The sequence below is a fragment of the Pseudopipra pipra genome, chromosome 12 (assembly GCF_036250125.1).
Source record: "Pseudopipra pipra isolate bDixPip1 chromosome 12, bDixPip1.hap1, whole genome shotgun sequence".
NCBI lineage: Eukaryota > Metazoa > Chordata > Aves > Passeriformes > Pipridae > Pseudopipra > Pseudopipra pipra.
This window is the reverse complement of record NC_087560.1, coordinates 5,683,862-5,696,713: the sequence shown is the minus strand read 5'-3', so window position 1 is coordinate 5,696,713 and position 12,852 is coordinate 5,683,862. Positions and strand designations below refer to the sequence as shown.

At 47.8% G+C, this 12,852-nt stretch overlaps 1 protein-coding gene across 3 annotated transcripts in view; it reads left to right on the top strand.

Annotated features, from left to right (window-relative positions):
• Window positions 1–12,852, top strand: part of CSNK1G1 (casein kinase 1 gamma 1) — a 99,356-nt gene that overhangs the window by 75,963 nt on the left and 10,541 nt on the right. For all 3 annotated transcript variants that reach the window (XM_064668641.1, XM_064668640.1, XM_064668642.1), the window contains 5 exons: window positions 1,758–1,843; window positions 3,826–3,910; window positions 5,790–5,938; window positions 7,498–7,602; window positions 11,286–11,393. In XM_064668641.1, coding sequence (XP_064524711.1) covers window positions 1,758–1,843; window positions 3,826–3,910; window positions 5,790–5,938; window positions 7,498–7,602; window positions 11,286–11,393 — 533 coding nt within the window. The remainder of the gene's footprint in view (window positions 1–1,757; window positions 1,844–3,825; window positions 3,911–5,789; window positions 5,939–7,497; window positions 7,603–11,285; window positions 11,394–12,852) is intronic.

Genomic DNA, 12,852 nt, shown 5'->3' with positions numbered 1-12,852 from the left:
GGCAGGCGGTGATTGCCACACTAAATGATGGACAAGTAGATTTTTATAGCACAGCACTGTCTCAGTACCTTCCAGTTCCAGATGTTAGAGTTGGATGTTCCCTGACCTAGTAATTGGTTGGAGAAAATGAATAGTTTAACTAATTTTAAACCTGGCTTTCATCTCCTCTCCTTGCTGCTTTCTCTCATACCATAAGATTACATTTCTGTGGCTGAAAGGCAAAAAAACCACCTTATGAAATGTTTATATTCACTTAAATCCCTAAAAAAAAAAAAAGGAAGATAATGGAATATTCTTTGAAGGGCCTCCCAGTGTTCTGGCTTCCACCTCACTTGGAGAGCTCACTCTCTCTGGGGAGTAAGGAGGGATGAGCCCAACTTCTAATGCTGGAAAGTGAAGAGTCAGGAAGGGGTGGGGAAATGGGAAAGCACAGAGGGAGTGGGCTCGGAAGCTGCTGGTGCAGGTGATGTGGAAGAAGGATGTGTTTGTGTTTGAAGTGCACCACATGCCTTCCTTAGGACCCATTTCCCTGCATGTTTTCAGCTCCCGCTGGGGCTCGTGCAGGGAAAGGGTCAGAGTCAGTTCTGGGGTTGTATTTGAGGAGGGCAGGGCTGGCTGCCAGCCAGGGAAGGCTGTCTCTGCCCGGAGGGGTTTTGAGGGGCTGATGCTTCACTGGTAAGACCAGCCCAGGCAGAATCAGTCCCTTCACGCTTAAAACTAAGGCTTCTGATTGCAGTTTTTCTGAGAGACGAGTGCACTCAACCATCTTCCTGAGAAGTTCATCACTGCACTGAATTACCCAGGACATCCTCTTTTTTTCTCCTTTTTATCAGGATAACCTGCAGGAACTGTCATCTCAGCTCCCTTCTCATGAGTGTTCTCACTCCCAGCATCTGCTGAGGGTTAAGTTACTGCTGCCTGTGAAGGAGTCACGCTGTGCAAAGCACTGCCTTCCTCTTGTGCAGATGATGCAGCAGCAGGCTCAGCTCACGTCTTTCATGACCTGTGGGCTTGATCTGCTCTGGGATGTGGCTGTGGAGCACATCATTTGGTGCAGATAGAGATTTGGAGGCGAGAATGTTGCACCAAATCAGGTTGTGAGCTCAGCAAACCCCAGTCCTGTGCTGTTGACTCCACATTTGTTGTTCTCTTCTATCCTCCCTTGAGTTTTTGGATACATTTTGGCAGCTTATTTTAAGGATGCTTTTTCCTTTGGCTCGAGGCCCCTTTTCCCCCCCTTCATTTATAATCAGAACATCTGCATGGCAACAGCATCAAGTGTTTCACAGCTCTGGAAGGAGCTATTTTAGACCTGCTCTGATGCAATGAGATGCAGGAGTGATTGCAAAAGGGTTGGCACTGTGCAAGGGTAGTTCCCTGCAGCTGGTTGTGAGTATCCCCTGTTCCCATGGAGTCCTGAGGAAATGATCCAGCCCCACATGGCAGGTGCACCATCGACACTGGCAGGCTGGAGAAGGATTGAGGAACTGCTTTATTCCTCTGCAATTAAGACTTATCCCAGACAGTCTGGGCTGTTTGTCGTACAGCTCGTGTGTTATCTCATGCCTTCCAGCTGATTTTGCATATTTTCTGGTTTTTTGAAACAGCTTCTAGGTGGTTTTGCACGAGATCTGAGCTGCAGACAGCGAGGGAACGTCCCTGTGATACCTTTATCTCAGATACAGGTGTGGCTGCTGAGGACATCTCAGAGCCATTTCTGCCTCTGCAGCAATGATTTGTCATCTCTTCTCTTTTAGAGCAAAGTCGTCGAGACGACTTGGAAGCCCTGGGCCATATGTTCATGTATTTCCTCCGAGGCAGCCTGCCCTGGCAGGGATTGAAGGTAGGTTGGAGCTTTAGGTTTTGCCCTTGAAAACTTCTGCTGGTCTCTGCCCAAAGGATAATCCACTGGGGAAACATCGGCAAAACCCAGCCAGAAACACTGTCCTCTCCTTTACGTCCTTGAAGTCTAAGGATGAGGCATTAGCTTTAGCTACAGGAAAGATTTTAAGGTAGAAATATGTCACCTGGCACTTCGATTTGCCAAACTGGTACAGTTTTGGAGAGAGGACTGAGCAGACGTTCAGGGATAGCAATGAGAGCTGTGGTTGGAAGCTGCCCCGAGCTGGAGCGCAACGGGGACACAGTGGTTGTTTATGAAATTCCAGTTAGGGCACACAATCCTCCAGCTGCATCTGGGATCTGTGTTTATAATGGGAGCAGTTTGATGAGTTTAGATGAACAGATGGACTTCAGCTTGAAAAACCGGTTTTCTGGCAGAAGGATTGAGCTTGGCTTCCCTCCAGAGACGCTGGACACTCAGTGCTGAGGAGTTTATGGGATGCCGTGTACAATGAGGAGGCCTGCAGGCAATTGAGTTACTGAGTGCCGCCAACATCCATCAGCTGAGTTAACCAGGAGCGAGTCATTTCCTGGCTCCGAAGCTCTTGGAAGCTGCATCTTCACTTCTCCATCACCTCCCTGATGGTTAAGCTGCTGTGTTCAGCTTTGGAATTGCAGGGAGCGAAGGCACCAAATCTGATCAGGATAGCAGAAGGTTTGTTAGTGAAGACAAGAACTCCTGTTGAAAAAAGAAGGTGAGGTTTTGGGCTCAGGAGCTGCTCAGCAGGACACTGCGATGGTCAGTGGAAGCAGCTTGGGTGATAGACCTTGTTAAGCTCTTCTGTCACCACCTATCCAGAGTTAGTCTGAGCTCAGCCTTATCAGACACATGGCAGAAAAAGCAAAGAAAGGGTTTTTCAAGCATGAAAGGGTCGTGAAAGAAATCAGAACGTTTCTGACTTTACATTCACGCCTCTGTGTGTTATTCTGGTACATATTTCTGGCTTAGCTGAACTCATCTCCTTTAAATTAATCCTGTAAATTATTCTAAAATAGTTCCAGGTTTTGACAAGGTTCTACAAAAGTTCCTAAGTTTGGTGCTGAACTTGATAAGAATTAGTTGACTCCTTTTTGAGGTCCAGGGCAAACTCGGGCTCTCCAGCTTGACCTAGAATGGGACAGCTTTGTTGCTCTTCTAGGTTTCCTCAGCTCACACTTTTAGTCTGTACTGTCAGTGCCATGTCTTGAGAGAACATCTGTGATGCTAATTAAGCTGCTACCAGGTCTAATTGGCATATTTTGAAATGAAGGCAATAAACCCCATTTTTAGGGTGCAACTGGAGCAGAGTTCTGTGCTTCAGAGGGGATTTAGGGGGAAATCCAACTGCAAACTGTTTCATTTCCTTGATGACCAGATGTTTGGTCAGTGCTGTCTCAGTGATAGGCAGTTTGGGGGTGAAAGGAGAGGCAGTGTGGGAGCAGCGTGGGATTTGGGAGAAGTGTGACTGATGTAAGTCGTTATCTGTGTGGTGTCTTTCTGTTACACCCAGAAAGACCCAAAATGCCCTTGCAGTGGATATATTTTGCAGACGTTTGTGGAGGCAGCTCAGCTGCCAATGGCCCTGAGCCTGGGGGAGGTACTGATGTGCCATCCCAGCTCCTGCAGCTTTGTTTGCTTCTCCCATGAAACCTTCCCTGCACGGCCCTGAGGACCGCACTGTGAGAAGGGAGCCTTGTAAGACACTATTAAGCATCCTGCCTTTCCTTACTGAGGATGTTTTGAACACGGCCTTGGATTTTCTCTGCCCATAGCCCATAAAATGTTCCTGTCAGTGTAGTCAGGAGGCAGTTCAGTTACAAGTAACATCTCCTGATACCACCCAGAACGGGCATTAAAAACCTTGTTTTTCTTCCCATACAGCATGTCCTTTCTCACATGGTTGAACTCTTTCTCCACAACTGTTTTGTCTTTGTGCGCTGCAGGCTGACACCTTAAAAGAGAGGTATCAGAAGATTGGGGACACAAAGAGAAACACTCCGGTTGAAGTTCTCTGTGAGAACTTTCCAGGTAAAGCCCTCACGGGACCGTGTGAGTGCAGCTGGAGGGGGACAGACCTTGTTAAATAGGATGGTCCTGAGCCCCTCTGACAGAAAGTATTTGGATGATGTGTGTGCATCATGTTGTTCCTCAAGATGGAAAACAACTGAGCTGCTGCTATAAATTAGCAGGGCCTGAGGGCTTAAAATGAGTTTAGCTCTTCCCATCAAGGAGCCTGGACAGTGCTCATGGGCCTCGTGTAACTCAGCTTCTTGGCTTCCTTCCAAAGGATGTCCTCATTATTTTCCCATTCCCAAATGACTGTGTTGGATGTATCTAATTAATTCTTTTCCAAATGCAAGGTTTTACAGGTTTTGTAAGTGTAGGTGGCCAGCTTGGAAGATGGAATGGTGTGTCTAATCCTTGAATTCCACCTTCTGACAGCAGTTTTAAGGGGATTGTTAACTAAAGATGTGCTTCTAGCCACACCCTGCACCTTTCCTCCAGTTAAACAGGATACAAAGTTAAAGTCCTCCCCAGGTACCCTGTGGCTTTCACAGAGCGGGGGGCGGTTTGGGTGTTTTCTGAAGTCCTGACATGAAGGAGAGAACCAAGACTAATCCTATTCCTGTAGGAGCTGTTGTGTCACATGGCTCTTTCCCAGCATAAGGACCAGCAGTCCTGGAAAGGTATCATTGTTCACTTCAGTCATGCTAATTCCCCAGATGTGTCATTCCAAAATCCACTTAGTTCCAAGCACAACAGCTTCAGGTTGGATGTTCTCATCTTTCTTCCCAACACTCTTGCTCAGACCTTGGTCACACTGCAGGTCTGGGCTGATGGGAGATGGGAGAAATGATTTCTCTTCCTCACCTAAAACTGGTTGGTTCTCCACCCTTCAGAGGTACTCAGAAGAGGAGTTTCTTTCTTCTCCTCCTTTTTTTTTCCTCTTTTACTTCCATGTGACATGGAAGCTTGCAAGCCACAGAGGTAGTTAAGTATCAATAAGCAAAGCTGTTGCTATTTTTGTTTGCTAAAGGCAAAGCCACTCTGGTGTGTCTGCACATGACTTGAGGGAGAGCTGGGAAGGGGCAGGATGTGGATTCCCAGGGCTCAGCTCTCTGTGAATGCAAAGTGCAACCCAGATGCAAAAAAGCAGTTAATTAGTTTAACACCAAACCCTGGTGTGTAAACTAACCCTGTTCAGGTAAGCTAACCTTGGAGCTTCCCCCTCGAAGTCTAGTTTGGAATATTCAAGGCTTTGATGGATGTCATGACATCGGGCAGCACAGTGCTCTGGGCAGCCACACCCTGGTTGCTGCTGGAGATCCCGAGTGCCACAGGAAACCCACCAACATCTCCTGCTCTCCTTCCCCAGATGAGATGTCAGTGGCTATTTTATAGACTTATAGAATCCCAGAATCCCAGAATGGTTTGTATTTGAAGGGACCTTAAAGCTCATCTTGTTCCACCCCCTGCCACAGGCAGGGGCACCTTCCACTAGACCAGGTTGCTCCAAGCCCCATCCAGCCTGGCCTTGAACACTTCCAGGGATGGGGCAGCCACAGCTTCTCTGGGCAACAACATTTTAAATGCGTGTGAGCAGCCTGTTGGCAGGTTCAGTGAGTTTATTTCTCGTTGTGTTTATTTTATAAAAAGATATAGAATAAAACCAAGTGTGGCAGTCAGATGTGAGGTAGAGCAGAGGTGGGACTTCCATCTTTGCTTGAGAAGTGTTTGCATTGTTTTCCATTGTGGGCTGTTACTAAAAACTGCTCCTTGTAGAGGAAAAGCCAGAGGTAGCGCTGGCAGCCCAGACAATTCTTGCACAGCGTGAATTGACCTTGTTTTCTAACAGCTCATTCGGAAGATTCAGGATAAAAGCTGCTGCCTTTCCCTTTTCCCACAGAGGAGATGGCCACGTACCTCCGCTACGTCCGGCGATTAGACTTCTTTGAGAGGCCAGACTACGACTACCTGCGAACCATCTTCACCGAGCTGTTTGAGAAGAAAGGCTACACCTTTGACTATGCCTATGACTGGGTCGGCAGGCCAATTGTGAGTTGTCCCTGTGAAATCTCCCACCTTGCCTCCCAGGGGCTGCTTCCACACCTCTGCCTCTTTGTCCCTGGTAATCCCAATTAATGCCAGTGAGCTTAGGGTCAAATCTTTTACTTCTCAACACAGCGAAGTGTCCTGACATTGTGTTCAGGGGGTTCTGTCAGTGCCTCAAAGTTCCTCTGAGGGACAAAGGCCCCTTCCCACCTCTCCAGGTTTGCACTGGTAGGATATTCAAGCCCCACTTCCCCGCTTGTGACAGTGAACATGACCAGACTGAATTCCCTCTAGTCTAACACAGGATTGGAGACAACTATGTAAAATCCATCTTAAAGCAGGAGAATCATAGAAGACTCCTGTAATGGTCAAGTTCTCATCAGGAACATACAGGAGATCCAGGCAGGGCTCTGATGGATGTTCAGTGAATAATAAAATTCCAGAATGGTTTGGGTTGGAAGAGACCTTAAGGCTCATCTTGTTCTCAACCCCTGCCATTGGCAAGGACACCTTCCACTGTCCTAGATTGCCTTCAACACTTCCAGGGATGGGGCAGCCACAGACAGCTTCTTGGCCAACCTGTGCCAGGGCCTCACCACCCTCACAGGGAAGAATTTCTCCCAAATATCTAATCTAACCCTTCCCTCCTGAGCTCAAAATATCTTGGCAGACACTCCACAGGCTGAACCAGCTCTGTATGGCACATGACAAGGAAATGCTGGAGTAACCAAGCTCCATTTAGCAGTTCCATGACTCCATGTGGACTGTAACCCTGATCTCACTGTGTTGCTTTCTTTGTCAAAAGCCAGTTGTACTTGGCCAAAAGCTGTGTCATAAGGAAATGTGGTAGAAGAGTCTAAAGCTCTTTGTTTTGGGTGCTTCTGCTCATGACCTACCCCAAACACCAGCAATGACACCTGTAAAGTCATTGTCTTCAGTGCTGAACTAGGTACTGCTGCTGATGCTTTACTGTCCCAACTATATTTAGCATTCCCAATGTTTACTGTGCCCAAAACAGTTCCTGAGAAATCATTCCCTTTGTGAATCAAGATTTTCTCCTCATTTTTCTTTAATTACAAAGGCAATTGATAAAGAGCACCTTGTAAGACAAGCGTGCTACTGCTGCCAACCGCGGTGGTTGCTATGGAGATCTCGGTGTTGGGAGCAGGGATTATGACTTTGGTGAGGAGAGAGCAGATGAAGCTTTAATTTTAACACGTCCTGTTTCTGTGCAAGCGTGATTTTTACAAGTGGTGAGACGAGGGGATGAGGAAAACAAGTCTGTATATTTTCAGTTGTAATAACCCCGTGTGAGACGCATTAGGTGTGATCTGACACCGAGACTGACACCTAACAATATCTTCTTAATTTTTATACAAGACGTTTGGGGCTGGTGTCCACCGTTAAATCACATGGCCATCAAGTCACAGGGATTTTATAGCCCTGGCTGTAATTCCCCTTGGCTATTACCTTTGAGCGGTGTTTTGATGTTTTCCTGCTTCCTGACATGGTGGGTCTGTGCATGTGAGAGTCTTCATCCTAACCAACACCCTGTTTTCCAGCCTACTCCTGTGGGATCTGTTCACGTAGATTCTGGGACATCTGCAGTAACAAGAGACAGCCACGTCCACCGGGATCGACCATCCCAGCAGGCCCTTCGCAATCAGGTGTGTTGCTCCCTCCCAGAATTCCTCTTGCACTGGAAAAGCAGATGCCATATGACATTATAGATGGCTGAGACTGATTCTTGGTCATGACAAGGACAATCCCTGCTTCATTTCGAGATTGTGATTTGAGGAGAATTTTGTCAAAGCAACAGGTTGTTGAAATACTGTATCGACCAGTGGAATTCCTCATGAGCCAAGTGGATTCCAGTTTGGAATGGGTTGTTTGTCTGTAGTTTGTGTGTAGGCTGGTTAAGTCAGTGATCCAACCCTGACCTACGACATTTTTTGGGGTGCTTTTACTCACAGCACATGGATGTAGAGTAGCCTGAGAGGTGTGGCAATAGCAGCCTGTCCCAGGTGCCCTCTGCCCACGGAGCACGTGGCTGCAGTAGAGATCTGTGTCCCATATACACCCATGTTTCCTTCTTGGAGTGTCCAGTTCACTGTGTGAGTGTTGCAGAGCACAAAGGACTGGCAGGGCAGGCACCCTTGGGAAGGCTGGGCATCATGGTCCAGATGAACTGCCATGATTTGAATTTGAATTGCCCCATTTTTTCCTTTCTCATTGTACTGCTTTGTTGGTGTTAAGAGTTTGGATTTTCCGTGTTAACAGAACTGCTCAGATGTTCAGTAGAACTCCAGCTGGGGCTCCTGGCTGGAGCTGTTGCTGCTCTTATTCCCAGGGAGTGGATCTGGGCTCGCTCTGCTCCTCCAATCTCTGTCCTGTTCAGCTCCTTGGCTGCTGGCACTGCCTCCACACAGCTCCTCAGACTGGGGTTCAGGGGTGGAACACCATGTGTGAGGTGTCATAACCTGTCTGGGCTCAGCTTTCCTTGGGCCATGAAGGGTCGGGCAACTACGGTAGACTAGGATACATCCCAATCCATCAGCTGCAGTCGGTGTGAACACCCCTTGTTGAAAGCGGGTGGTTTGCAGCACGTGCAGTGCAGTGTTTGTGTAGTGATTAGTGTGGGCTGGTGTGTGAGCCCTGCCACAATAATCTGCTTTAATAAATTCCCTGATTGCTGCATTAACCCCCCAGTTCTGCGTGGAATCTCCAGTTGTCCCCCTCGACCACAGACCTTCATGGTGTGTATGTGTGAGGCATCGTGTTTCCTTGACTGGACAGTGACACCTGGCTTCGTTTTCAGGCATTTTAGTTTACTAATTATAGTATGAGGTCCAAAGAAATCTGTGTTAGTCCCAAAACATGCAGGCAGCTTGTTCTTCTGAGCCACACAGATAGTCCAAATGTGGGATTGCACAGCAGCTTTTGTCATATTTTCACTTAAACATTACTTAGGATGATGAATTATTTAATATAACACAGGGAAAATCAGGTTCTTCTCACCAAAACACAAACAGCTCTCTTCCAAGGGACATTTCTTTTAAGTCTTGAGCAAAAGATTTCTCTAAAGGAAAAATGAGAAAAAAGAAACATCTCAAGCGTGAATTGGAGGCGTGGGTTTGGGTCTCCAGATTTAATGGCCTTTTTTTTGTTCTTGGGTATAATAACTGCAGATCTCTTACAATACTTGACTCCCAGTAAAGAGCTGACGTGTGTGATGTCCTTTTTGTAGCCCATTCCTCTGGGAAGTGAGGGTATTTAATCAAAGATGGGCGAGCTCTGCCCCTCTCTGTCTTTAAGTGCCAGTCTTGTCATGTGATTTGGAAGCTGGGAGGAAGGTGATGAGTGTTAATGGGAACTCAATACTCCCAAGCTGTGTTGGGGGGGGTTTAGGTTGGGTATCAGGAAAAGGTCCTTCCCCCAGAGGGTGGTCGGGCACTGAACAGGCTCCCCAGGGCAGTGGGCACAGCACCAAGGCTGCCAGAGCTCCAGGAGCGTTTGGACAACGCTCTCAGGACAGGGTGGGATTGTTGGGGTGCCCTATGCAGGGCCAGGAGTTGGAGTCGGTGTTCCCCGTGAGTCCCTTCCAACTCAGGTATTCTATTCTATTCTGCTCTTTTCTATTCTATTCTAAATTTCACAGGCATCACTTCCTCAGTATCACTCCTTGGGTTGCTTTGGGCTCAACTCAAGCTGACTTCAAACCCAGTTTGTCACATACTTGGCTGTAGAGCTAAAAAAAAAAAGAGACAAATCTTGCTCTTGTGGCTGCTGAAGCCTTTCCTGGAAAATGCTTGCAGGCCCTTGGGCAGGAGTTGGCCTCACTCAGTGCTGAAGTACCATGGTACTGCTTCATCCCCTGGGCTGGCCAAGCACCCGAGTGGAAGAAGCAGCACTCAGGATCTGCCTTCCACCAGCTTGTAAAACCTTCATTCAAATTCTCCAGTTGCTCCTGTTCTTGTGACTTACAGCCATTAAAAAATATTCCAAGGGAGGTGCTTCTCCTTTGAGTGTGTCACCAAGGACAAAAAGCATGAGTAGTGTCTCAGGCTGACAGGAAGGATGTGTAGTAAAAAGATTTGATAAACCAGGGGATCTTTAAGGTCCCTTCCAACCTAAACCACTCCAGATCATACAACAAGACCACCTATACGGAAATAGCACCTTGATTTGGTGGCTGCTTGGAAGGAGGAGCAGCACCATGGATCACTCTGGGAGGGAGTCAGAGCAAAGGGAACAATAACAGATGTTTTATGAAATGCCAGGGGACTTCTCTTTTAATTTTCCTACTTTTTGGATATGCTCCTGCTCTAGTAGACTGACAATATACTAGTGGATGTTGAGGTTTCTTCAGAGACTTCTGGAGTCTCTCTGTGTACCAGGCACCTCTCTTTGGTTACTGCTTCACCTTCACTGATAAGAACCTTGTGTTTATTCACTGGAGCTTCTTGTTTCCTGGCCAGATCCGTGGTGTCTCATTCAGCTGAGGCCAACACAGATTTGTTTGTCCCACACTTCCCAGTCTTGTGTTCCTCCCGCTTGGGTCAGTTGGGTTCAGGTGCACTGAGATACTCCTGGGTCTTAGGTGAGCATTGGATGTGTTGTCATCAAAGCTGGGTGACCCACAGAAGCTTCTTGTGCAAGTGCAAAGGGATTCTTCTAATTAAACAAATAACATTCTAATCATTTACTCACCTGATGTTTGCATCTGTTTGGGACAGAGAGGAAACTTGTTAGCAAAAGTTTCTTATCTACTTTTCTGCAGAAACCCAAAAAGCCCCCAACCCTCTCTCCAGTCAAGCAGGTGTGGTGGATGTTTCCTTCTGCACTGCACAGGTGAATCAGTGTGTGGAACTGGCTTCAGGTGAAATGAAGTGTTTGGCTTTGTTTTATGTTGCAAATTTGAGTTTAAAACTACGTATTTGAGGGATGTTCAGCTCGTTTATCCAACCTTGCTGCCATGCCAAGTGCTCTGGTGTGTGTGACCTGACAGACAGAGTGAAATGTTGGCAGTGTGATTGTTTCTATGCTGAAATCCATGGAAATGAAGCTGTGGAAAGAAGTAAGTTCTGGACTAGATCTTCTGGACTAGATCTTCCTCTTTGTTCATCAGCCAGAGGAGACAAAATCCACTCCAGCAGTGGATCACTGCAGCCACCACAGATGTAAATAATGAGGTGCACTTGGGAAAGGGAAATTCTAGCCCAGCTAGAAGTGTAAATGCCTTGCTTTTTGCAAAGAAACTAACTCACTAACCAACACCCTTTTATTTCTTCCTCTCTTTCACCTTTTGCCCTCTCTTCTGTTTCTCTCGTGCCTCTGAACTCATGAGCAGGCATCGTCAGATCGCCGAGGAGAGTGGGAGATCCAGCCGAGCCGGCAGACAAATACCTCGTACCTGACATCTCATTTGGCTGCAGATCGACACGGAGGATCAGTGCAGGTACCTCTTCCTCCTGATGTGTTAAACTCCCTGAATTCTCCTCAAATTACAGCAAGGTTGTGGTTAGGAGAGTGATCTCACTGGTCCTGTCCCATACGCTCAGGCCGTGGGTTTGTGGGATCCAAGCTGTGATGGCAACTGTTGATGTTACCATTTTGATGAAGCTTGTCCTCCAAGTGCTGTTTTGAACTCAGATGTGTCAAACCGAGGCCAGAAAGCAGCATGTATGTGTGTATTAGCAGGTCTGGTCTATAAAGCACCCTCTCTCCCATCTTGGAGGTTCTCTTGGGTGGTATGAGCAACTGAAATAGAGTTTGTTGGAGATAATCCCCATTAATGTTGGGAAAAGGGTTTAGCTGTTCCAAAGCAGACCAGCACCAGTGCAAGGGCATGGTGGCCACAAGGTGCATCTCTGGATGGTTGCACTGGAAGGGGATGTGTGACAGTGACAGTGTTGGAGGTGGCACTACCAATAAGTTTTTTAATTCCTGAAAAATTCCTGTTTATGAACAAGGAATGAACAATGTCTTGAGCTAGACAAGCTCAAGAAGTGGACTCATGGGAATCTCATGCAGTTTAAGAAGACCAAGTGCTGGTGCTGCACCTGTGTTGGGGCAACCCATGGTATCGATCCAGACTGGGGATAAACAGACAGAGAGCAGTCCTGGGGAGAAGGACTTGGGAGTGCTGGTGGATGAGAGGCTGGACATGCCCCAGCCCGGAAACCCCTCATTTCCTGGGCTGATCCCACATCGTGGGCAGCAGGGGAGGGGGGATTCTGCCTGTCTGCACTGCTCAGATAACAACCCCCCTGCAGAGCTGCCTCCAGCTCTGGGGTCCAGCAGCACAATAAGGACATGGAACTGTTGGAACAAGTCCAGAGGAGACCATGGAGATGCTCTGAAGGCTGGAGCCCCTCTGCTCTGGAGCCAGGCTGGGAGAGCTAGGGATGTTCAGCTGGAGAAGAGAAGGCACCAGGGATACTTTAGAGCCCCTTCCAGAGCCTAAAGGGGCTCCAAGAGAGCTGGAGAGGGACTTTGGACAAGGGCCTGGAGGGACAGGCCAAGGGGGAATGGCTTCCTACTGCCAGAGGCAGGGTTAGATGGGATATTGGGAAGAAATCCTTCCCTGTGAGAGTGGTGAGGCCCTTGCACAGGTTGACCAGAGCAGCTGTGTCTGCCCCATCCCTGGAAGTGTCCAAGGCCAGGTTGGATGGGACTTGGAGCAACCTGGCCTAGTGGAAGGTGTCCTTGCCCTTGACAGGGGGTGGGAACAAGATGAGCTTTAAGGTCCCTTCTAACCCAAACCCTTCTGTGATTCTGTGAAGTCCTACCTGGTCAGGTTGTCACCCAGGGTCACTGAGGGACCTTCTTACACTGGTGCCAGAGTGAGCTGGCTGGATGTGCTGGAGAGAAGGTGCAGGAATCACCCAAGCAAACAGGAACACTGATATTGCTGC